This window comes from Onychostoma macrolepis, chromosome 17, assembly GCF_012432095.1.
Source record: "Onychostoma macrolepis isolate SWU-2019 chromosome 17, ASM1243209v1, whole genome shotgun sequence".
NCBI classification, from domain to species: Eukaryota; Metazoa; Chordata; class Actinopteri; order Cypriniformes; family Cyprinidae; genus Onychostoma; species Onychostoma macrolepis.
Genome location: NC_081171.1, coordinates 9,316,811 through 9,344,108, shown reverse-complemented (window position 1 = coordinate 9,344,108; position 27,298 = coordinate 9,316,811). Strand labels below are relative to the sequence as shown.

General features: G+C 38.0%; 1 protein-coding gene across 3 annotated transcripts; it reads right to left on the bottom strand.

Moving 5' to 3' along the window:
- Positions 1–269: 269 nt before the first annotated feature.
- On the bottom strand, positions 270–27,298 carry setd3 (SET domain containing 3, actin histidine methyltransferase). Of its 3 annotated transcripts, none has more exons than XM_058749244.1 (13): positions 27,181–27,298; positions 25,528–25,655; positions 24,223–24,315; positions 23,152–23,300; positions 22,305–22,377; positions 21,511–21,767; positions 15,848–15,906; positions 14,635–14,749; positions 13,638–13,712; positions 8,898–9,064; positions 7,678–7,763; positions 6,997–7,157; positions 270–3,732 (listed from the first exon to the last, which is right to left on the bottom strand). In XM_058749244.1, the coding sequence occupies exons 2-13, from the start codon at positions 25,628–25,630 to the stop codon at positions 3,268–3,270; spliced, it is 1,803 nt and encodes a 600-aa protein (XP_058605227.1). In that variant the 5' UTR covers positions 25,631–25,655; positions 27,181–27,298; the 3' UTR covers positions 270–3,267. The 3 variants fall into 3 exon arrangements, 2 of the variants coding, with proteins under 2 accessions (XP_058605227.1, XP_058605228.1); XM_058749245.1 differs by having other exon boundaries at positions 25,528–25,639; positions 27,181–27,239; XR_009266712.1 differs by lacking the exons at positions 270–3,732; positions 6,997–7,157; positions 7,678–7,763 and adding an exon at positions 9,620–9,719 and having other exon boundaries at positions 8,927–9,064.

The following is a 27,298-nucleotide window of genomic DNA, read 5'->3' as shown; positions in this document are numbered from 1 at the left end:
TCAAGACTCAAGTTAGTTAAGCTGAACAGTTTTAACTCGAGAGTCAAAATCAAGACCATGAATATAAAACAGGATGGACTCAACAACTTTTGCTGCATATGTGTTGTCGAGTTGCTATATGGATATTTCGGAGATTTAAAGTTCTTTTTTTGACATTATAGTAACATTTGAGTTGTTCTAGATCTCACTGAATAACCGAAGCACTCGTGGGTTCTTTGAAGCACCAGCTGGATCCAAAAGTTTGAGGCTGTATATAATATAGTTTTATCACATAAAAATATTTATTGTATGGTAAATCACATAAAATGACAATATTTTGCACTATTGCTTTATCACTGAGTGTGACTCTTTGCATAGACAATCAGTATTTCTTGCTTCCATTGAAGCACAAGATGCTCTTTGGATCATTTTAAATAATGGAGAACATTATCATCTGGTTTTACACAAACTTGTGGAGTTAATGCAGCTCGAGTGTTGCTGTCATTAAAGCAAAAAGAGAGACAAACCAAATACATTCATAAGTTTATTTCAACGTAATTCAACTCAAATAACTATGCAAATGGTGTTAAAATGCAAAAGCAACACTTTCACTAGCAGTCTCAGATTCTGGATCCCATTGTAGATGGTCTTCTAAAGACACATACAACTTGTATGGCAGCGAGCTGAAAATCCCTTTATGGAACATTTATTTCTAAGAGCGCAGTGGTTGGAACTCGACCACTTAATGTGCAAGGAAATGTGACCCCACAATCTTCGAAGAAAGCCCCCCTCTCTCAAGTACGGCACATGTATTGGTAAATACTTGCATGACAATGGGTCCTCCGCCCAGGGTCTGACGGCATTCTATATTAATAGAAGCGCCGTGTATTATTCATAGGCAGAATTACTTTGGTGGCAGGATCCCAGGCCAAAGGGAGCTCCATGCACTCCTGCTCTCAGCCCTGACATGAGGAATACTAACAATACCGGACATGTGCAGGGCTGCCCGAGTTTACCACTGCCCACACTATCGCCCATTATAATAATCTATTCAAGGATTAAAGGGGTTTTATCTCGAAGCCCATGAATAATGAATGTGGAATTTCAAAATTTAATTGCCCCGAATTAAATGATTCAAGATAATGTTTCTTTTATAAATTTGTAATGGGGCTTGGGGGGCAAAGAATGAAAAAATACATTAAATAAAACCTTTTTTTCCCCCTGCAAATGAAATGAAGAATGAAAGGACAATGGACCAGTGCCCTTATTTCTCCTAATGGGGATTTAAAAAAAAAAAAAAAAAAAAAGCCCTCTTAAAGACAGATAGACAGGTCAAAGATTTGAAGAAAAGCACTCCACCTTATTTGATTCAGGTGAAAAATGCACAGAACTTTAATCTTGGACTTGTCATTGTAGACAGACTCTAATGGCTCTTACCTATACAGTTGTGTACTGACGTACTGGGAGTCAGTGCAATCCACTGTGCATTTTCTTTATGGCTAGATCACATTAAAGATTTGAGAATAAGTGTATTAAAGCTGTTAGCTTTCCAAAGCTATAAATCTATATACAGAAGCAGCAAGAACAACAGACAGGCTTCCATACACTCATCATCTTTCAACATAACATGCTGAACAGTATATTGAACAGTGCTGTTTAGTTGGGCTGAATACTTGAACTGAAATGTCATTTCCATTTCTGTACACGTACACAATTTCAAAAGGATAACAAAACATTGGGTGTATATTTTGATAAATTTCTCATCACCTAATACAAGTCACTACTGATGGATCATGTGACTGGGTAGAGGAACACAGCTCTAAGATTTAATAATTATTTCACCCAAAAATTGTCATTATTTACTTGCCCTCATATTATACCCTATATATTATGTTATTTCTTTTTAAATATTTTATTATATTAAGAATTGTTATGCATCTCTTTGACAGTTCGTATTAATTTAAAGCTGTGCTGAAAAGCTTTAAAAAAACAAAAAACTATATTCAAAAGAATTCCACAGCCAAATGATAGCTTCGTATGAGCTGACCAACCTGCATCACATAGCTTTAAAAGACTTAGAATACAGTGCCCAATAAATAAATAACAATACACAGATCTGAAACAACATTAGGGTGAGTGAATAATGGTAGGTTTCAAATTTTTGGGTGAAATATTTCTTTAATTAATAGCCCCCAATGTTTTGCTATGTAAAGGCAGACAGGAACAGAGTTGTGCCTTGTGGGTGATGGATCAATTTTTCTGTATCTGGAATCCAACTAAATGACATTCGTTAAGGCTTAAAGATGACCACAACAGGTGCAGGACAAATGCGAGAGATCATTTTGGTGTTGCATTGAATACTTGCATAAAAATAAGGAAAACAAAAATAGATTTCCAAAAGATCACGTACTGTATGAGAGAAGTTAGTCTGAGGAGATCATAGTCTCGATGTCCATTAACTGCAAAGTGTTTCATAAGCACAGAAGGATTAAAACGAATATATATATAACATAATGAAGAGTGAATGGCTTTAACACACCTTGAATTACATTCAGAGCAAAGAGTAACCCACATGGTCACCAACAACCTCTTATCCTCTGGTTCAAAACCAAAACTAACGCTCACTTTGAGAATGCACTGACTGTTCTTTGAAGTGCATGAAAATATATACTTTTTTGGGGACTGACGTCTTTTAGTAACCTTACTTTTTATGAGAGTAAAGTAACTAGCGTGCAGCAAGGCAGTGATGATCTCTTTACAGATCGATGTCAGAACATAAGAGTAATGATTGTCAAGCAGCACTAAACGTCAAGCACGTTTCTGGCATGATCTACGGCAACGGCTGGTTAAAGAGAAGTAAAATTCCCAGTCAGCATTTTAGATGACTAAACAGAAACATCCTTGGCAACGTTACCATGTTGAAGTCTGATATATATATTTTTTCTTTCATTTTGTGAAGTCCAAGAAAGCCTTCATCTAGATGGGAGTCCATATGATTGGTTACTTCCTCACCTTGTTACCACTTTTTACTGGCAGGACAAGCGAAGCTACTAAAAAAGAAACCAAATGTGGCACTGATAAAAACTCCAACAAACCAAAATAAAAACAAACAACAGGCTTCTTATAGCTTGAGCTAGCTTAAGCTGCATTTAATAAAAAAAAACAAAAAAAGGTTTAAACTGAAATCCACTGCTTTAGTTTAGAAAGCTTTTGCTCCTATTTGTGAGTCTCTTAAACGAAAATAAATAAATAGCAGGAACTAAGATTGCCACCGTGCGCTGGTTATGACTATTTGCCGCCAACTTTTGGTTCACCTTCAGTTCGTTTGGTACTCGGGTCGTGCTTCTCAACCTCACTCTCTTTCACCACAGCATCAGCTCCTGGAGGATCCTCTTGAGTACCATTGAGATCTTTACACTGGCCGTTAAGAACAGGGATCTTGGAGGAGTCCAGGCAGGCAGCATCCGGCTTGATTTGAGCCAGGTTCATCTCCTCCTGAACACGCTCGTCTTCTTCTTCCAGTTTGCGCAGGATTATGGGGAGTTTGGCATCTGCGTTCTCCAAAAGGGCAATGTCGCTTTCTTCGTACAGTGGCAGCAGGGCGCCTTCGTCCAGCTGCTTCTGGAAGTGCAGGCGCTTGGCCCGACCGCAGGACACAGCTCGCTCGAGAATCTCTTTCTCTGCCAGCCGCAGCTTTATAGCGATGCGGGAGTGCAGGGACAGGTCAGGCTTCTCCAGCATGGAGCGGTCCTCCTGAAGAAGAAAACAACAGATCTTAAAATAACGACGACTGGTTAACATTATCATTATTGTTAACCAATCTGAAACAAAATGGCTTGATTACAAAATCAGTTTAATGACAAAACTTTCTGCAGTTTCTGTTTTAAGAAACAAAGGTTCATTCCAAATTGAAAGAAAAGTCATTCCACATTTTGGCTCAATGTTTTCATTTCAACAAAAATCAATCAAATACAAAAAGTGTGTATGCACAAATATAATATGCATGAATGCAGAATATGCTATATTGTTCTATTCATTCACATATTTATATTAGTGCTGTAAAACCATTAAATCGCATCCAAAATAAAAGTTTGTTTACATAATAAATATACAGTGCACACAGATATTATATATATATATATATATATATATATATATATATATATATATATATATATATATATATATATATATATATATATATATATATATATATATATATATATATATAAATATAAAACACACATGCATATATTTATGAAAAATGTTATTTGTATATTAAATATTTATATATAAACATACAGTACATGTAAATATTTTCAAAATATATACTGTATGAGTGTGTATTTATATATGTATAATAAATATACACAGTACACACATATTATGCAAACAAAAACTTTTTTGAATTCGATTAATCGCTTGACAGCTCTAATTTATGTTTGTGTGTATACAGTCAAACCAAAATTTATTCAGAAACTTTCAACATTTCTCACATTATCACAGTTTATTCGCTACAGTTTAGAGAATGGTAATAAAATATGACAAGAACTTAGAGTTAGACTGTGTCAGATCAAATTCGATAGAAAGTTATGTAATGAATTAGGTTGAATAGCTGTCAGCTGTTAAATTTAAGTACACAATTATTTAATACCAATTTACGTCAACCAATTACCAAGCAATGCTTAATTTTGTTAAGTCTGGTGTAAAAAGTTCACATTACCAATGAAAGCAAAACATGGTCAGGTCAAAAAGTCTGAATAATTTTTGGTTCCAAATTGTTATCAATTTTACTGGTAGTGCACTGTATGAAGAATGTTTGGGTATAATGCGTCACAGTTTCCTTTATTTTGCTATCCTCACTTATCACTTACAGTACATAAATGAACAATAGTACCCTGCACCCACTAGAAAAAAATAAAAAAATATATATGGTGTCTGAATAATTTCTGGTTTGACTATGTACAGAACTACACGTGCTGGTCGTATAATTAGAATATCATCAAAAAGTTGATTTATTTCACTAATTCCATTCAAAAAGTGAAACTTGTATATTATATTCATTCATTACACACAGACTGATATATTTCAAATGTTTATTTCTTTTAATTTTGATGATTAGAGCTTACAGCTCATGAAAGTCAAAAATCAGTATCTCAAAATATTAGAATATTACTTAAGACCAATACAAAGAAAGGATTTTTAGAAATCTTGGCCAACTGAAAAGTATGAAAATGAAAAGTATGAGCATGTACAGCACTCAATACTTAGTTGGGGCTCCTTTTGCCTGAATTACTGCAGCAATGCGGCGTGGCATGGAGTCGATCAGTCTGTGGCACTGCTCAGGTGTTATGAGAGCCCAGGTTGCTCTGATAGTGGCCTTCAGCTCATCTGCATTGTTGGGTCTGGTGTCTCTCATCTTCCTCTTTACAATACCCCATAGATTCTCTGTGGGGTTCAGGTCAGGCGAGTTTGCTGGCCAATCAAGCACAGCAACACTATGGTCATTGAACCAGCTTTTGGTACCTTTGGCAGTGGGGGCAGGTGCCAAGTCCTGCTGGAAAATTAAATCAGCATCTCCATAAAGCTTGTCAGCAGAAGGAAGCATGAAGTGCTCTAAAATTTCCTGGTAGATGGCTGCGTTGACTGTGGACTTCAGAAAACACAGTGGACCAACACCAGCAGATGACATGGCAGCCCAAATCATCACAGACTGTGGAAACTTCACACTGGACTTCAAGCAACATGGATTCTATGCCTCTCCACTCTTCCTTCAGACTCTGGGACCTTGATTTCCAAATGAAATGTAAAATTTACTTTCATCTGAAAAGAGGACTTTGGACCACTGAGCAACAGTCCAGTTCTTTTTCTCCACAGCCCAGTTAAGATGCTTCTGGCGTTGTCTCTGGTTCAGAAGTGGCTTGGTAGCCCTTTTCCTGAAGGCGTCTGAGCGTGGTGACTCTTGATGCACTGACTCCAGCTTCAGTTCTCTCCTTGTGAAGCTCTCACAAGTGTTTGAATCGGCTTTGCTTGACTGTATTCTCAAGCTTGCGGTCATCCCTGTTGCTTGTGCACCTTTTCCTACCCAAATTCTTCCTTCCAGTCAACTTTGCATTTAATATGCTTCGATACAGCACTCTGTAAACAGCCACACCTTTCAGTAATGCCCTTCTGTGACTTACCCTCTTTGTGGAGGGTGTCAATGTTCGTCTTCTGGATCATTGCCAAGTAAGCAGTCTTCCCCATTATTGTGGTTTCAAAGAACAAGAGATACCTAGAATTTATACTGTAGGGATGGTCACTTATTCAAACTCAAATGTAAATATTCTAATATTTTGAGATACTGATTTTTGACTTTCATGAGCTGTAAGCTCTAATCATCAAAATTAAAAGAAATAAACACTTGAAATATATCAGTCTGTGTGTAATGAATGAATATAATATATAAGTTTCACTTTTTGAATGGAATTAGTGAAATAAATCAACTTTTTGATGATATTCTAATTATATGACCAGCACCTGTATATAGCATATTTTGTATTCACAGAAAAAAGTAGCAGGACTCTTTTGTTAGGGTTATGGTAGAGTTATAAAATGTGTAACTATATGTAAAAACAATACAAGTCTATGCAATGTCCTCATTTAGACAGCAAATGTAAATGTGTGTGTGTGCGCGCGCATTTGTACATATGTATAAGATAAGATAAATAATTTATTAGATATGTCATTCAGTAAGGGCTCATTAAATTGATCAAAAGTAAATACATTTGTTAAAAAAAGATTTATTTTTTCAAATGTGTGCTGTTCTTATGAACTTTATCAAAGAATTCAGAAAACCCCCCAAAAAATATTAAGCAGCACAGCGGTTTTTAAAACTGATAAGAAATATGTATCTGGCAGCAAATAGAAGAACGTTGCTACCTTTGTTCCCTATGCAATTAAACTTTTTAAACTATTTAAAGAGGTTTTATAAAATCTGTGTGAAAGTTCAAAGATTGTTTGCCATTCTTCCAGCACCTCTGAGGTCGTCTTGTAGGTTTTGAGAAGCAGCGCAGCCCGTGTTTCCAGGAACGTCCACAGCTTGATTTCGTTCTCCCAGCTGACAGGGAATTCAGTGTTGCCCAGGGTGAAGATCTTGTTGATGGCGTGATCGCCCACCAGGTAGTCCCTGAGTTCCTCTGCAATCAGAAACGCACACCTCTCTGGTTAAGGGAGTAATCTGCCGTGCTAGTGAGCCGGCAGGTCTGATCTGCTGCGATTATGTAAGGTATGATTACACGGCTGCTAACGAGATGAAAGGGCTTGCCGAACGAGTGCTTTGCTCGTGCACACCGCTGAATTCTGTCACACTAGTAAAATAGAAGCCCCCAGCACAGGGGCTTCGCTTCGTTTAAAAATTAACATAAAAATTCTGAATAATGTATCAGCTCAGACTTAAGAGGTCTTGCCAGAGGACATGGCCTTGCTTTATGGGATTTATGACAAAAACTTCTCCTACATAGATGCTTATTAATATTTCACTGACTCTGGATCAGTCCTTCCACACATCTGCCGCACTGTCTTGATCAATTAAACACCTGAGGGACACTTGTTTAGGCTTTGTTGTCCTGACTAGTTTAATGTAAGAATGTGATATGAAATACGGCATCTCCTTTCCTTTCCAGACGTGAAGGTATCGGGACAAACAAAGAATCTTACCTTCAGTCATGCAGAAGACACGCAGGAAGGCCAGAAGCTGAGCCGATATGGGCGGCTCGCTGCAGTGCAGGGCAAAGATACTGGACCTGAGGAGCAGAAGAACCGGAGAGGGTTCAAAGCAGGGTGTTACTCCAACTGACTTCCCCCCCCACCTCTCTCAAATTAAACCCCAATTAACTCCAGCAGAACGGGCAGGTGCTAATGGAAGCCTCCTGCCTGCACGAGACCGCGGCGCTGCTCCCCGTCGCATGACAACTGATTGATCTGAAGCGATGAGAGGCCACTGAACTTGATGCATTTTTAAAAACACGCTCAATCATTTATAATTTACCGTTTAATTACTGGAGCATATCTATGGCCTCTTCCTGTCTGACTTACAGTGGGATGAAAAGGAGCATCTCGACTCTGACCTGAATCAAAAGGTAATTTCATATGGGCCTGTGTGGATTTTGTTTTGGAGACTTAAAAGGATATTGATCTGTGTGACAGAAAATTCACTGATAGAATTACAGTGCTGTAAAACCTCTTCTGTTGTGGCATAATACTGTTACACCTGGATGATGATTCCTGCAGCAGTATGACTCTCTACCAGGAGAGGATTGAAGGGGGTGTTAACATGAGAAAACCTTACACATTAAAGATTACAGCTACAGAAAAAAAGGGGGGAAAAATAAAAGAAAATGCTTTTTTTTTGTGTGTGTGTATGGAGGGGAAAAATTACATGTAAACTGCCCTCCAGAATTACTGCCAACCTCACAAAAAAAACCCACCAAAATAATTTAATAAATACATAAAAATCGTACTAATAATGACAACAATAGTAATAATAATAAAAATTACTATTATTGTTATTATTTATTATATAGCAGTTCTCCAAGTAAAGTTATTAGCTCATTTTTGTCCATACAAACTTCCTATTCCCTTGATTATAATCATATGACGACATTTTTCATGGCTCATCTAAAGCAAATAATCCTTGAGGGCATTGTAGCTCAAGTAGCGCTATGAAGAGCAGATCATTGTCAGAATTTAACAGCAAAAAATAAAAAAATAAAAATTATATATATATGAGATATGAGGTCTAATGGGTTTATATGGAAATAAAACTAGACTGAACACTACATAAATAATGAGAAAAAAAGAGAAAAGCTACAAAAGAAAAACAAACATATGACTCTATGTGCATCATGTGGTTTGTCATTCCTGTACAGAATACTCACGCAGGAATCCCAGCACGAGCCAGAACCTCAGCCTTCATGGCATACAAACGTTCACTCTTGCTCACACCCAACTTAATCTTCACACGGTCGTGTGCGTTGTCCTCAAAGAAGAAACCATTGTGGATCACAAACTCTGCATTGGATCTTGTACCATAGAATATGTAGATCTGAGTGGAGAGAAACCAGAAAACCTTTGGCATAACTACGACACATTGTTAAAGTAAAACATAAATGAGTATAAGCGCAGCCCTTCATTTCATGGACTCATGGATGCACAGGTCTACGGGAACGGATGTGATATTAACCAGTGGCAATTTATCCCTGAAAACTTCCTTCCCATACTACTGTCCTTTCAAACACCGCTCACGTCTTCCGCTCAACAGTACATCCGCAACATTTACAGATAGTGCCGTGCAGAGAGAGTGTGAAAGAGAGAGATAAAACACAGTGCTGGAGAGAAAGAGAGGGGGTGAGAAAAGCACAGTTCAATTCTGTTCTCAGCCTCTCCACATTGAGTTCCGGCCCAGTGCGAAATCAGCAGCAGGAATCAGGGATCAAACGGCTCTGTATGGAGCGACGCTCCAGAAACGGCCCCTCCTACTCCCCCCACCGCTTGTCCGAGTCCCACACACCGGCCCCCGCACTCTCTTTCTTCTTCCACTGGCTGTCTCTGCGAATCTTATCAAATAATTCACATTCTGGAGGGGGGTGGGGGTGTATACCTGGCCTGTCACTGTGTGCCCCGTGTATCCGCTCTCCCCATGGCTGGATCTGAATGCCTCCGCTCTGATATTACCCCCGGGCCTCCATAATGGCTGCTGGCTGATAAATGCATCACGGAAGCACAAGCATACAGCAATAGCACTGAGGTGAAAGTGCACGAATGGAAATTGAAAATGTACAAGTGCATTAGGTGGACAGAGCATGGCACGAAACCCACCCGCTGATTTCGTCAATCACATGGGTAGATGTGATATTGACGGAGATACTCTAATGGTCTAATGGTCACCCTACACTGTAAAAAATCCAATTAACAAAATGTTGGAAGGGCAAACATATTTAAGTTGAACTAATTTTATTGCTTGGGCTTAGTTGAGAAGACATTACATTAAGTCTGCACAAATATATTTTAAAAACATTAAATGAATGGTTATTTTCAAATCCAGTCAACATTCAGAATGCTAAATGTTGACTAAACTAATAAAAACAAATCCAGCCAACACTGAGATCATTCCTCACGTGCACGAGCCTTGCACTGACTTCGCGGGAGAAACAGTTCACGCGTCAGGTAAGTCCCACTAAATAAATGTTATTTTTTTTAAAGGAGAAAATCATGCAACATATTCGATTTTTTTGAGTGGACATTTAGAAAGTGTTTTATGAGTTGTATATCCGAAGAAAAGTGGACATAAGACAAGTTCAGGCATCAGGTGTTTGTACGTTACTTAACGTTAAACTGAAACAAAATATACATTTAAAAGGTGTAAATGTCTTATTTAAAACATATATTTATACACAAACGTACAACATATATAAAAATAATGAAAATAAGCGTTGTGTAGCCTATGTCTGAGGGAAATTTAAGTGAAGAGAATGTAGTCGTTCACCTTGTTTAATCCATAAAACACTTAATATCAAAAGCTTTATTACTAAAATGAATTGTAGCTAATTTTGTCGCGTTGTATGATATTTGTGTTTCCGTGCCGTGAAAAGATAATTAAGAGACTGCGCGGTCTTTCTTTCTTTTTTTAAGCCATTATGCTCACAGTTTTTCTCAGTCGCTTTGGTGCATTTCTCAGATCAGAAATGAAATTTTCAAAACTACTTGTTCAACCTCCGCATCATCTAGTCACTTGTGCACATCATAAAAGCAGTTTCTCATTCTTTTGAACAAATTGCGATTGCTTTGGTACATTCGTGCAACTGATTACATACATTTGTCAGCGGTTTCCTACATTTTCAGTTGCTAATATCATGCTACTCAAAACGTATTATACAGTTCTCTGTGCTATAGTCTTACCCCTCAAAACATCTAGCTATTAGTTTATCGCATAAGTCATTAAATGCAAAATGGTTGATCTAGTTGTCATAAACTGTCAAGCATATTTTCTATACATTTCTATTAGACTTTTTGTAAATTTGCCATGAATTGTGCAAGTGAATCTTGACTTTCACTAATGAGGAGAATATAGATCAACCAATTATAAACCAGTTCTCTGAAATAGCTCAAAGGTGCATCTCATGAATCTTCAATTGGAAAGCATATATAGACAGGGGACAACACAATAGTTACAAATTCTGACGATGGATGAACATCCAGAAAACAATCAGGGTCAAGAGCCGAGAGGAAGAAGAGGTGTAAGCATGCTTGGTGGAAGGGTACAGAGGCAAAACAGAGGAAGAGGCAGAAGAGGCCAAGAACAGAGGTGCATATCAGATGAAATAAAGGCCACTGTTGTGGACTATGTTGTCAATCATGGTCTTACAATGGCTCAAGGTTGCAGCTAAATATTGGGAGATCAACCATATCCTCAATTATTCAAACATTTTGAAACAGTCTCTTTCAATCAATATCCTACATACAGTAATGTGTAAATTTGTACATTTGAAAGGATATATGGAATAAGAAGCGCAGCCTTCTGCATTTCAATACAGAAACTGTCATCCAAACTGTTTCCATAATTTATATCAGGTAATACTAACAGAGTGCACTGTTATATTGACAGCATGACTAAGCATTTTGACTATCTTGTTTGTGAACAATGACAAGGATTTTTCATTCTGATTGCAATTATATGTTCATTGACATAAATACTTGATTTTGAGAGATGATCTAAAGATTTTGAGTAAGTTACAGGCTTTTGCAAGAAATCCATTGTGGGGTGCTGTTTGAATGAATTGTTTTTGAGAAATGCATATACTTCTTTGCAAATATTAAGGATGATTCGAGAAATGCACCAAAGTGACTGAGAAAAACTGTAATACGACCAACGTTAACCAAAATCTATGAAACGTGTGTAACGATGTAAACCACAGTAATGCACGGTTATTTTAAGTTAACATGGGCATGTTGAATAGGTTTTTGCGTGTGTAAACTTTTGCAATAGTCCCGTGAAGTAAAAAGACGACATTAAACGTGACTAACAACAAGCTACGGTGAAATGTCACTCTTATCAAACTGGGCAGATTAACGTTAATTTACACAGCGTTTCTGCCTGGTCTCGTGAAGGCGCTTCGGAAGAGAAGTTCGTCGTTCCGAAACGAAAATGAACAACTGAATCGTTTCTTAAGGCCGTGAAACGATTTAAATGATTTAAAAGGCATCATTTCATTTTTTGAACTTAAAATGTACTTTTCTTTCTCCATCAGGGTGTGATTTTCATTCCAGGTAATGTGTGTAAATGCTACAATCATAATGTGCTTTAATCTTCTCAGTGGCATCTACGCTAATATTAGTCTGTTTCTTTCTTATTCTGAGGTCACCGTAGCCACCAGATCCAGTCTGAATCCAGTTCAGATGGTGGATCAGAACCTAGAGATGACCTCGACAGCCCTGAATGTCAGCGGAGACCATGTCAGCTAGATGAGCTCCAGAGACAGATCCCCTGCGAAGACCCCTTCAGCCATCGGGAAGAACCAGACAAGTCCTCTGCTCAATCTGACCTGTGTTGCAGCCTAGAATTAAACCACGCCATGCTGGTTTCGTCTGGCCAGAGGAGAACTGCCCCCCAACTGCCTGGTTTCTCCCAAGGTTTTCTTCTCAATTTCTGTCACTGATGGAATTTTGGGTCCTTGCTGTTGTTGCCTTTGGCTTGCTTATTTGGGGACACTTGGCTGATTGCACAGACATTATTGGAAGAGATCTGAACTGGATGATGTCAACATTGAATCACCAATGAACTGACTTTAACTGGAAAAATGACTTGTTAATGTCCTCTTGCATTATTGACAATCTATTTTCCTGTTTGACTCTGTAAAGCTGCTTTGACACAATCAGCATTGTATAAAGCGCTATATAAAAAAGGTGACTTGTTTTGTTTATTATATATATATATATATTTTTACTTCTGCCTCATATTAAAGATGTAATTGTGAACGGTAATATTTTTAAATGTTTGTTTGCTAACATTGTTTAGCTTGTTTAGTTTTTTGTTAGTTCTTTAAACAGTTTAAACTGAATTTTGCAGTTGTATTCAACTGGAGCTGTAAAAGGGATAGTTCACCCACAAATGAAAATTTGCTGTTAATTTACTGACCCTTAGGCCATCCAAGATGTACGTGACTTTTTTTCCCTTCCTTCCTGTGTGTTTAGTTTGTATGAAAAATGTTATAAATGGAGATTGTTAATAAATAAAAAGTTATTATGTGTTGTAAATTGTGTTTTTAGTGATTGATAAACACCAGTTAATCATTTTTAATAATTTTGTTAAACTATAAAAATAGTTTTTTAAAAAACAGAGTAAATGGTTAAATTTTAATTGACATAACTTGCTGTAGTCTTCTAAATCTTTGACCAATTAAAACAATTTAGTTGAATGGACTATAAAACTAGTTCACTAAAGGTTGAGCCAACTAAAAAAAATAATTCAGATAACACTTTGAGGTCAGAAATTGACTGAACGTAAAATTTCTGTGGAACTAGTTACTAAATAATAATTAGTTGAAACCGCTTGAAATTTATTACAGTGTAATTGTGATCTTAAGATGGTTGAGCTGCTGTGATAGTGTTGCAAGACTCACCTGTTCACCCTCTTTGTAGTCTTTGAGAGCCACACATTCGCATCGGTCATCCTCTAGATTGTAGCCAGTCGTAATCTAGAACAGAACAGAACAGGTCATGTTGATATTGGAGTAACCTAATATACTCCTGAGGTATATTTTCCAAGATGAGAGATTTAAACATTTTAGACACCTTAGCACTGTCCATTTTTTATTAGATCTCATGGTAACATCAGTCATAATTGGTCAGCTATTTTCTTTTTGCTACTTTAACATATATAAAAGCTTTAAAATATTATTTATAAGCATTTAGGAACCACAGCTGCAAGGCTATTTTCTGAAATATTTCTGTGGGTAAGAAAAAGATAAATAAAACAAAACAGATAATCCAACAAATAAACGCCACTTATTAAAAGTTATAGAGTCAACCTATTAAAAATAACACCCTAACAAATACAATCCTTCACCATTAAATCTCTTAAAATCTTCAGAAATCAACTAAATCAAATAAACTTTGAGTAAATTGTCTGAAAAACACCGCTGCAACACATACAATGTGTTTTTATTAAACCTTAACCAGGGGATTACCAGAAAACCATTTCATTACACATTTTAATGACCGTGATTTTCAATGCACATGATAATTTGAAACAAAACTTCGTTTTAGGATATAAGTGCATTACAGAATCATATGAACAGAGGCGATATATTGCTCTGTGGCAAGAGCTACAAAGCGCAATCAAAGACAAATTATCCAAATAAATATAAAAGATCCCTTGGGATGAAAGCATAATCTACCGAAAAATCACATTAGATGCTCTTGCATTCCTTAAAAGTAAATGTTTTTTTTCCCTGTACTTCAAGACTGCAATACAAGCGAAAGTACTGTAAACATCCATGTCATTTAGGAATTTATAGAAAAATGGTTAAACTGAATTGGTTGCAAAAGCTTTCTGCTACTCAAATGATTTTTGATGGGGAGCTCGGTGTTCATTTTGAAGCAGCGCTGAAAACTCACCAGGCCATTGGTGTGGTTGCACATGTCCCAGAGAGGGATGAGGGCCAGTGTGACCCGACTTCCATCTGCTGTAGGAATCTGGTTCTGACGGGTCATCACAGAGGACACTGCCCACCTGATATACAAATGGCATTGCTTCATTACAGATTCAAAACTGGTTCAATATTTGTAACCGACACAAAATTGGTTGAAGTAATTGGTCATTTCTGGACCATTTCAAAGTATTGTCTCTGCATTTGATCTACTACAATTGCTGAACATGTTAAAGGGGAATATAATGGAAAACAGGATTTCTCTTGCTCTCTTGAAATCTTTTTGAGCTTAATGTAGACCCAAAACAAAATTGCCTTTCCCAGTCCACCCAGAACATGTATAGACACTAATCTGCAAAAACAGGTCATTCAAATCTTCATGGAATTTACATCACCACCCTCACCATCTCTACCTAGAATGTTCTGCAAATGATAAATTATTTTATTTATTTTGTTACTGTGGATTAATTGATCACCACGAAACAAGTAATGTGTGCTAACAAAATAAACATTTGGTTTTGATAATTTTTCATGCAAAAATTAACCAATCAAAACAGAGGTCATTTGCATATTAGAATTCTTAAATGTACAAGAGTAAAAGAGGCCTGTTTAATTCTTAAGGCCAAAGCAAGGATGGAAAATGGTCATAGAACTTTCTTACATTACAAGTGAACTTCAGAGAAAACAATTTAAAAAAAATTTTAAATAAAATGTACAGATTATAGCTGCTTTAATAGTCTGCATATTAGGCAATAAAATGACCTTGGATCTGAATTTGTCCTGAAGAAAGAAGAAAAAAAAAAAAAAAAAAAAAAAAAGGTCTTATCTAGTCTAAATAATCTGGACGTAATTTATTAAAAGAAACTTCATGAAGTCCACCGAAGACAACATTAGCTGTGACAAGACGCTATTCCATTCTCTTCACACATTACCCAACGGGAGCACAGACTTGCATCATATTCAACAATCTGAAGATGAAAGGGGACCAATGATAAATTATTCCTTCACAGATAATTTGGTGCTAATGAAAGAACAATGAGAACAAACGCCTCATTTTTAAAGGCCATCGCGTAGCCCTACAACCAACCTACGGCTCGTCTTCCTGCTCTTTTCTTTTTTTGAACCTCAGCAGGGAAGAGAAGTTCTACTTTTTTTTAACATGATAGGACATTTCAACCAACCTGTAGTCGTCAAAGGTAAAAGCATCCTTCAAGGGCAGTTTGCTGGCGTTCGGATGAGTCTGGGAATTGAAGATGAAGAACACAGAGATTGGAGGGAAGGAAAAAGGAGAAAAGAGAGAGTAAAGGACAAGAGAGAAGGAGATATAGAGGCAGAGCGGGGAAGGAGGAAAGAAAGAGAGAGTAAGAAAGAAAAGAAAAAAAACACAAATCAGTCAGTGGAATTTCATTATGTGGCTGCCTAACAGATCCTAACAAGAGTGTAGCCAGGCAGAGAGCGTCCAGTGGTGCTATGCAAGGATCATGGTGGCATTAGCCCCCCATACATCACTGTCAACTTAATTTGTTGTGCCCAGCAGCCGTCATAAATCTGCTTCATCAATTTGTGTGACAGAGAGCCACTGGTGCCACAGAAATCTACATTTAAAGCCACAGACTCGCTCCCTCCAAGGGCTCATTTGCAGCGGGTGTCATGGAGAGGGGAAAAAAAAAAAAAAAAAAGCTACAAGCCCATAGAAAGAGAAAAAAAAAGTAGGGAGCAAAGAATGCCAGGGTCTAATTCAGCCGGCCCGTAGCACCCTCCTGAACATGCAAAATGAGCCATAAAAATAGACGTAGGTATGAAGCTGAGAGTGAAGGATATTCTTCTTTTCCCCCACAGGTGCTCTCACGGCTGTGTGTGTGGCGCTTGTCCTGTGAAATGAAGCACTGTACTCCACAATGAGGTACCGTGCAAACCGTAATGGTGCTGATATGTATATAACACAATACATCAAAAAGCTTGTGCTCAAACATCATAATCACGACTCAGGTGATCAGTCCATCACACAGAACGAGTGATAAAATTGCCCAACAGACACTGGAACCAAAACAACAAAAGAAAAAGTGAACTTGGCAGACTTCAAATGATGAATCACTTACAGATCTGAATGCAAAATAGCTTCCTTAATAAAAACATCTCTGCGACATGAGGCTTTTCAACTGTAAGATGCTGTTTATTAAAGATTCTGCTCAACGCTGCTAAACCGTTACAGCGAATGTTAAATCAACTTCCAGCAAATGTTTGAAAATGTAATTCTCAAATGACAAACAACTGACCATGGCTTGATGAAAAGCTGATAATTAAATGATTTAAAAAATATATAATAATAATAAATATATATATATTTTATTACTCTACCTGCATGTCATGTGGCTATTAACCAAACAAGAGAAGCGTGAACGTGAATATTTAGATAAATTACTAAAATATTAAAATAAAATCTAAGGGGACACTTAGAAAAAAAAAAAAGGGGGATCCCTGCAGTAACCAATCGAGACTCATTAAGCTTGAACAGTACAAAAAAAAAAAAAAAAAAAAAGGTTTTTTTTTTGTTGTTTTTTTTGAAGGATCCTTTCAAATACAATGCGAGGGTTTCCAGGTAATGCACTCCTTCACAGATGTATCCGAGATGTATGTGTGCTTACTGGAAAGGGGGCGCAAACTCCTTCTGTCAACCAAGTTGCACCATTAGGCTCGCAAACTGAGGAATAGAAGCATGAAATGCAAGCGCTCAGAAGTAGTGGCTAACTTTTACCTTCCATGTCTCTCCCCATTAATCAACTTCCCTGACACTAATTGAGCCCTGTATTCCCTCTCTCTGCTCTAGAACCCACACACACTTAGCAAAGACGGTGATACCATGTGGCCACATCATATCTTTGCCTGTGACTCAGTGTGTCGGCAGAGAACAGTCCAGTTTTGACATTGTTGTAGCCCTACAGCAGAGCATAAGAATTTGTACTTCAGCTGTCCCCACTGTGAGCAACCAGGCAAAGGTCTACCATGCTCAGGTGGATGAAGGTCTACAGGTCAGCTGTGAATTCGTAAAGCACGATATAATAACAGAGCAAAGTCTGTCCACTTCTTTTCATTTTAACCCCAATTCTGGCAACAGGCTGACTTGGTAGCAGCGCTCACGCAGGGTGATGGACAACCATTAAAAGATAAGCACTGGGTAAAGCCAACGAGTAAGAATTCAGTGACTTGGGTTAGAGCCTCACACTGCAGATGAAGGGAAGTGGTTCATGTAAGGATGGGGGGTGGGGGGGTGCATATTACAGGTTTTGACGGAAGTAATAGGGCAAATCTCCAGAGAGTCTCAAGTGGTTCTCCAGACTTCCTGTAGGAAGATGTGCTGAGGCCAGCTACACAAAGACAAGAAAAAAAACATCTTTGAGCATCGGTAACCATTATAGGCCACCTGAAAAGGGTTAAAGTGCCGTTAATGATATTTTCAGCCCTCTGAGAGCTGAATACTCGAGTGCCCGAGTACCTTAATAGATTCAATTAAGGCAATAATTAGTTGAACAGAGTGATAAACCTCAGGGGGAAGGGCGAACCTGGCTGCAGAAAGGCCATGAAGAGGTCTGCCCGGATCCCTCAGAGCGCTGTGGGTTAGGATAAGGCCTCTAGTCTGGAAAAATGTAGGATGTACGCACATATAGAGGTAGTTTGAGACGAAACAGAGGTAGTTTTAGACGGCACGTTTGATGAGGTGTAGTTTTTGGAGATAAAGGGCAGCTGCACCGCTGCAGGTTCAGCTTGTGATGCATTAGCATCACCAGAGAGAGGTAATTCATCATGTGCCACAATGGCACCGCGGCTCAGAGAGAGACGAGGGGGGAACGGCCCTGTAAATCAATTAGAAAACAAAAGCTCCCACCACGAGCGCCTGCTCTCCTTAACGAGGACGGCGGGAAACGCGGCTAATTGGCCGGTGGCCTCCAGGAGGTCTTTCTGGAGCCAAGATCCCCAAGCACCCCATCCGCCGCACTGGCCGGCATTAGAGAGCTCATCATCCGTTTGCATGCTGAGGTTCAAACGGGATTGATTTTAGTCCTTACTTCCGTTACGTCGACTGTTTCAACATTCAGCTTTGTGCATAAAAATGATGAAACGAACGTCGTCGTTCAACGTCGCAAACTCTCCCTCATTTTCCGAGCTGCATCAGGAAGGTCAGACAGATATCTTCCCAGGTGCAGAGAGAGGGGGTGGGATGAGAGCATACCACTGGGACACTGTTCATTTCTCATCAACAGCGGCAGATGCAGCACACCAAGGTTACTTTGCATTCGCTGCATACCGGGGTCACCTTATGAGGTTCACCTCCCCCACACACACACACACACACGCACGCATCCAGCCCCAGCGAGGAATGCGCGGCTATCATTGGTCCCCTGCGGACACGGGAGGTGCTCGGATACTCCTCGGAGGGCACCCGGCGTTGACAACAGCCTATCCCTCTTCACGCAGGCAAATATATATAAAAAGCTCTTCAATTCCAGCAGGTGAAGGGCCTTGCTTTCTCAGTTCTTCCCGAGGAGAAGCTGGGAGGAGGGGGGAGGCAGGGACCAGATAAAGCAGGCGGTGGGAGGAAGTAGAAGAGGGGCTGGGGTTGTCAGTCATGTGTGGAAGGTACAATCAGGTCAATTCAATTCAAAGCCAATGCGACAAGCTAATTTTCCAGCCCGGTCATCTGCGGCCGCCTCAGAAGAGAGGCTGACATTGACAGTAGTCATTACAGTGACACTGGCTCCCAACCTGAAGAGCCGAGAGGAGAGGAGCGGACAGGACACTCACCGAAGGGCCAGCAAGACAACCCTCCCCCTCAACTGAACCTCTCTAGAAAAAAAAAAAAAAATACAGAGCTTTAGAAAAAAAAAAAAAAAAAGTTACATGTTCATTTCTCTCCGAACTCCTACTCGAATGCACGCAGAATGAATCTTTCTGTTCATTAAAAAGTGTGATCAGTGTGTAATTCATTACACCAATAGGTCATGAGGTCCTCCAGCTTTATTTTAGCAATACAAACTTTAACCAAGTTAGTTTCAGAGGAAGTAACATTTAATTTAGACCAGTATCTTTAGAAGCTTAACTCACTTCTGCCACCTAATGGACAATGAAACGTTGACTGCATATGCAAACTGATTAACTTTTTGATGACTGATGCCAACGGCTTAAAGTAGCAGATGCATATATTCCAGTTTATTGTGTTTCCTGTTATTTGTCTCAGTCGCTGTATAGAAAACAGTATAAATACACTTGATTAAAGTTATTAACAGAGTACGAGAAACAATAATACCGCTCCTAATTACACTCCAACCCCCTTTTATAAACTAGAAAACATTTAATAAAGAAAATGTCAGCAGATTTGCAGACAAAATGACAAATACATTAACTATTTGCATGAATATTTGATGCCTTATCTTGACAGTAATGTGAAATATTAGTTTCTTTTCCCTAATTGACAGTCATCTAATGAAAGAAACAAAATGTACCGGCAGAGATTTTGAATGAAAATTGGGGAGAACTGGAAGAGCATATTATTGCTTCCTTAATAGCCAAGAGGAAGTCCGAGAAACGGGATAAAATTTATTGGACAGATTACGGGTCCCATTGAAATGAACTGCCATCTCAATGTGTCATTTAATAATCATAAATCTGCATATTCAAGATTTTCTTCACAACACTGGAATTACATTTTATGGTAATATAATGCATTTTTTGAAACCAAAGTGGAAAGAACATATGTTCTAAAACTTAAGAGATTAGGCTACCACTGAATATTAAAAGCACAGATATTTCAATGGACTTATTTTTTTTTAAAAAGTAAAAAAAAAAAAAAAAAAAGCTCAACATTTCTGATAATTGTTTAGTTTGAATTGAGGAAACAAGCAGATGTCTTTACTTTTCAAGTGACAAGAAGATATTCTAGTCTAGAAGTAAATTTCTATTGTTCCTTATTGAAACAGAGCAAAAAGAATCATACCATTTGGCATATCGTAGTCTTTTCTAACACCAAAATCTAACACTTTTGTACATGCATGTTGTTATTTAAAAGCAAACTAATTCATGCTCTTTTATGTTTTGCTTTGAACACTACATTAAGGGATAAACATCTCCCCCTGCTGGCCAAAGGTTGCCACTGCGGCACCGTCTCTGAGCCATGTCAATGGCAGCTTATCAGGGGCCCTGAAATTGGGTGCAAGAGGGCATTATAAAGCTCCTTTTACCCATCTCCAATGTGCCTTCAACGGCAGGGATCCTTTTAAAACTGGATTTCCTCACCTCAGCAAACAGCAGTGTAAAGGACAGCTATTCATGTGGCTAGAGAGTCTGAATAACTTGTGGCGCTGATTGCTTAAAGAGCCCTGCACTCAAACGGCTGGCAGTCCATGTATGAGACACAGATAGGGCTATCAGTCACCGCACTCATCAAAACTGCCATACATATGAGCACAACTCTACGAGTCAACTGAAGAAAGTTTTGTGCACTTTTTGTGGTGTATTCAGGGATATCTGTAGCTGAAAAGTGAGACTAGATGCTTAAGTTAGGCCTATATTAACCTCTTAGGTTATTTAGGTAAAGGTAAATATGTATAAAACACAGTATGCAGAAGGCAACAGTGTCTGATTTAAGCTATAAAAATTACATTGCATTGCATTTATACATATAAAAATGCTTTTGGCAGTAAAATTAATTAATTTAGTTAAGATTTTTTACTGTCATGTTTTCATTTGTCACTTTCTAAATTAAAAACCTAGCTAAATGATTCAGTTGGAGGAAAAATATCAATTAATTTATATTTACACAGACAATTAAGAGAGAATCTGTGTGACTTACATGGATGACTTTGTAGAAGTAGGCATACTGCCGTGCTGTGTTTTTGTATTGACTGAGTACATCCTGTATGGCTTGTGTGGCCAGCAGGTGGCGTACTTCCTCCTCTTCAAAGTACAGGGGTGTGTCATAATCAGCAGGCAGGGTCTTGATGTAGGGCAGCCAAGGTGAGCTGGGATTGGCCCGTTCACACAGCAAGTGTAGAGCCAGAGTCACATTGCCCATGGCCTGAAGAATCCGGTCCTGACTGTACAGTGGCCCTGTGAATAAAAGGTGAATTTAGGAACCTGTAGGCTAATGTAATGACACAACTAAGGTTCTTTTCATGCTATGACACTAGGTTTTGATTTGGACCTGCGTAGTTGAGCTGAAAGCCCAAGACTACAACAAGGAGAATTAAAGGAGTTCATATGAGGTCATGTAAACCACAGTACGGTTGGTACCATTTTCAAAATGTACCATTGTGCAGACAGTTCAGAAAACCATATCCGTGTTCTAACCAGTGTTGTTACTGTTAACTAAAACTATCAAAAATCATTTTAAGTAATTGAAATAAAGCTGAAACAAAACATAAACATTACATGGAAAAAATTCAAGTCTAATAAATATTCTGTGGTAATCAACAGCATGTCACAGATGCTGTCAACCGAGCTAAAAGTTGTATTTAACGTTCCTGGAACAATAAAGTAACATTTATATAAATGTGGTCTCCATTTTCTCTGTGGGGAGAGATGTGACATGTCATTGTCAAGAGTTTGAGGTCAAAGACTGACATTGCTACAACTATGCAAACTCACCAAGGACAGAGTTCTTGGCAGATTCTACAGTCATCAGCATTTTTCTAGGGATCCACAGGAACAGCTCCTCTGCCTGAAATGGACAGGAAGCCCACAGAACAATTTAAATTGTCATTGTCAAAAACACACATGCAAAAGCACCAATTGTACCGTTACATACAAATTTAGTTTAATTACAGGGCTAGTCCTTTCATGACATTCAATTTCCTTTTTTTTTTTAAATAGCAACTTAATTTATTTTATAACTAGCAATTAGCAACTGAAAATGTCAATAAGGCAGCCATTCAAAACCATCTGAACATTGACTTAATGACTCATTGACTTAAGAGGTGAAGTATGATGTGCAGTGATCAATAACCTCTATATATTCCTTTCTAAAGCATTAACAAGAACAAAACGTTCAATAATCAATACATACACCTGCAATTACCACTTGGTCACTGACCATCAAGAAGGACCACACAAATAAATATCATCTACTGTATCTACAACCAATACACAAGATGAGTTGCTTCTTCAACACTCAAGATATGACACACTGCAGGTGGCAGAAAAAGCCAGCAAGTTGCACAATGGACTCAATCTCGATAATACAATAATAAGTGTTTGATGCCAGAAAGACTACCAGCATGAGATTTGGTTCATATTGCAGCTTATTTTGGCTAGGAACAGCCCATTTAGAGACAAAGCTGCTGCAAAAACTGAACTTGTAAAAACAAACCAAGATTAAAAAAACAATGTATCTGACATACTGTATAACTAAAAGAGTCTAAAAAGTCTAACTACAATAGACTTTTATCCATTTTACCATCAAATAATCCCTGGGCTAGCTGAGAAAGAAACCAACCTTGATATCTCTGGTGGCCTTCAGGCCATATCCTTCATCTGCAAAGTTGGAGATCTCAAAACCGTCACAAGAAGCCCCGCATTCTGTACCCCAGGCCATCAGCTCGGAGAAAAAGTCCTCCCTGGTTCCCTCGAATGATACTGACATCCCTGAGGAAATAATACAAGCCCAACATGAGCTGACTAAGCCTATTGTATGTATATTGAACATCAGCATGAGAACTTTTCCCTGTAATGATTTCCAATATTCTACGGCACTCTACTGTATTATGTTACTGTAAAACCACAAAAGTGGACCTAAACGGTGCTACCTATTACTCTTGTGTATCCTACTGCATAATGTGCTGTCTAACATTTATTCTAATGGATATTTATGTGTTCTAATGCACATCTGAGACTCCCACTGAGTATTTTATTAAGTAATGTGATAGGATCTTACTCAAGTCATCACATAACTGTAACCAAAGATATTTCTGTCTGACTCTGCCATAGTACAACAACTTACTGCGTATAAGCATATTGTTATAGAAGTCATTCTATCAGATAAACAAATGTGTAACATGCCATATTTTGTGGTAATTAGACTTCTCATACTCTTAAGCTTCTCTTAAAAGAACTAAAAAAAGCCATTATTTATTCACAGTCATGTTGTTTCGAAACATTTTTCTATAGCAAAACAAATAGGCCAAAAACAAATGGCCAAGCTATCATTTGTCTTGAAAAGAATAAAAAAATAGTGCATGAGATATATTGACGACTTTTATTGATCATTTTTGAAGATTTACAGGATCCATCTCTATTCACTCGCAAGAAGTGAAAGATCTTCAAAGACATTCTGTAACATTTCTCATTCACCCAGAAAAAGAGTCACAAGCACAAGTAAACGACAGAATTAATTTCACATCTGGGTGTTCCACACCATCTGCTTTTTTCCGACCTCTTTTTTTTCTTGCAACTAGGACAGTTTAATACTTTACTCCTTAAAAATGGCCAATGGCAAAACACAAGGCAAACCATGCTACATAAAAGCTTCAAACCTGCTAAACCATATTAATTTGAAGCAACTGTGTACCTTTCTGTTTCTTACGGATCTTCTCCACCAGAGCTCGGATCTGAACATATTCCTCCCACTCTTTCCCAGGAGAGGGAGCAGCGCTGCTACACTCTGAATGGGGGAAAGAAAAGAAAAACATTCCAATAAGTTTATATTTAACAATCACTTATGCTGCTTAGATTAACAAAACACAATGAGTGACTATGGGGGAAACAGCTTAGTGCTCCATATTAAAGAAATAGTTCACCAAAAATAAATGAAAATTTGCTGAAAAGTTACTCAAACTCAGGCCATCCAAGATGTAGATGAGTTTATTTCTACATTAGATTCAGAACAGATTTGGAGAAATTTGGCATTACATCAACTGCTCACCAACGGATCCTGTGTAGTGAATGGGTGCCGTCAGAATAACATAAAACAACATCCTACAAATAATCCACATGACTCCAATCTATCAATTAACATCTTGTGAAATGAAAAGCTGTGCATTTCACTTGAGAAAGCAATATCATGGATAGAGGACACGCATTTTAGCCAGAAGCAACAATTTTAAGTTAAAAACATCTTGATGGATTTATTTCTTACAAACACACTCACGCTTATTGTAATGTTTTTATCAGCTGTTTGGACTTTGATTCTGACGGTAAATATTCACCGCAGAGGATCCATTGGTGAGCAAGTGATGTAATGCAAAATTTCTCCAAATCTGCTCCAATGCAAAAAACAGCTCATCTAAATCTTGGATAGCCTGAGGCTGAGTGAATTTTCATTTTTGGGTGAACCACTCCTTTAAGTACAGTTCCTGGGGTAACTAAATGCTGGCTGATTTAGGTCTTCTAATAGCCGTTTTTGTAAAAATCGTGACATTCATGGACTTGGTAAATCCTTTTATATAAAAGGATGGTCTTTATTATAAACAAGTGCATGTCCTCCCCAAAATGAGACACGCAAATTTGAAAAGCTGTTTGACATAGAAGTTACAAATTTGGACCGATAACCACATGATTCCATGAAGTACCACCATACCCTTGAGCATGTAACCTCAGGCGGCACCATTTGGATAAAAGCTTCAGTCGATTAAATACTAAACAGATTTGCTTAAACATAAAGAAACCATTCTAACTAAAGAGGCTCAACTTTCAGTATCCAGCTGCATATTTTTTTGCCATAACAAATATTATAACAATCATGTAATGTGATTATGGCATAATCACAAAAGCCTTTTGTGTACCAGTGATGCACAGTGTTGCTCCTCATGAGAGTAATTCATTGCAACAGTATATCAGAACAAGAATGCAGCCATAAAGAATGCTTTATACTCACTCTGCAGCAGTTCAGAGATTAAATTCATCATCTCTTTCGGAGAAACAGCAGCTGTGGCCCCGGTCCCTGATTTCTGGGTCTTCACTCGGCTCTTTTTACCCATCTTGCTGGTCTGGGAGAGAGGATGGCTGTAATAATTGCAAGTTGAAAGCAACAAAATAAATAAAAACAAATTAAGTGTGATTATTTTAAATTACAGCTAAAATCAAAGTAAAAAAAGCAAGCTAAATTATGACCAGGCTTCATATCTCCTTCACGCCACCTAGAAGGCTGTACAATAAATGAGGCAATAGTCTGAGAAGTACTGACTCTAGTCTACAGCTCTTATAAATATTTAGGTCCAGTACATTCATAACTAAATGGTAGAAGCATGTGAATCTTTCACATCCAAATAATCTCTGAACCTAGAATTCCTGCCACGAAAGGTTAATGGTCTCTGTGAGGGATTATATGGATGGCTACAGTGAGCCAAAGGGCACTAAATCAGGTACTTCGTTGTAAACACTGAACATGTGGCTTACATGAAACTCATCAAATACAACAAACTTGTGTCAATAACATTAAACTTCTATGCAGTTAAATTTAATAATGACTCCTATGGCAGCTTTTCCCATATTTCAAAAACGGTCTGGCTGCTCTAACTTTACAAATTTGGGCAACACACAAAAAGACCACTAAAAGAACATTTCTATAGTAAACCATGAGTCTTTAAAGCTTTTTTGTTGTTGTTATACTAGCAATCACTCATGAATGATTTGGACCATTTACTTAAAATGCTGTTTCTCAGAGACAAATACATAAGCCTCCAATGTTTCGGCCATGGATATGTCCATCAAATACCCCAAGCCAACTGTTTACTAAACAATGACAGGCCCAATTGTATTACTGAACTGCAAATTGGATTGAAACACTTAAAAGTAAGCTACTTAAGACTGAAACCACAAGAGAACCAGCAGCACTGCAACTATACTGGCTGACAGCATTAGAGAGCAAAAGACATGCAACAAACAACTTAAACTGTACATATCAAAATTCAAAACACAAGATCAGTATATTAGATAATGATCTAAGCAGACTGATGCCTTAAAATAACTCAGCTTGGCCCAATGCATTCATTCAAACCCACCAATAGATGATCACCTGCTTCACATTACACACTATTGCACTGCATGTCAGTCTTCATTTTAAACACTGGGTGTCCAGTGATCATGAATTTGCCAAATGCATGAATTAATACTTAAAAAAAACATACAATCCATACATTCATTCATTCATATTTACATCCATTCAGCTATCTGTCTGTCATGGCCCAAATGTCTCAAAACCTGGTTAGTTGCTTACATTAACATCATTTTAGGGTATCATAGGCACATTTGAAACGTTCAACAACATTTCGGGGAGCGTATTGAACGCTTTAAGCAGCCTACGACGCCCAGATATATTGTCTAGGCAGGCTGCTTACAAGATTTTGAGACACATTCAGTGTGTTAACCAGCATGCTTGTATTTCGCAATTTGTTGAATTACACACCCTTTACAGCGTATATTTGCGACGTATTTGCAGGCATGTGGCTTATTATATGATGTTTAACTATCATAAACACCTCGTGCACATTTGCAAACATTATTTAATCAGACTGAACAACAAAACTACCTTCCAATTGACTGCAGGGATCCTCCTGTCAACCTGGAATTCAATCCTCTTCTGCTCGCTCTGCTGGTAAAACCTAACTTTACTTCAGAGGAAAAGCCACGCCCTAATACAATTTTCA

Bases quoted from the DNA above. Each gene is read 5' to 3' on its own strand.
- setd3 (XM_058749244.1), bottom strand. From the start codon at position 25,630: ATGGGTAAAAAGAGCCGAGTGAAGACCCAGAAATCAGGGACCGGGGCC. The intron at 7,764-8,897 runs GTGAGTATTCTG...TCTGCTCCTCAG, and splicing joins GCTCGTGCTGGGATTCCTGC to GTCCAGTATCTTTGCCCTGC. The intron at 3,733-6,996 runs GTGCTGGAAGAA...TTTCTTCTTCAG, and splicing joins CCTACAAGACGACCTCAGAG to GAGGACCGCTCCATGCTGGA.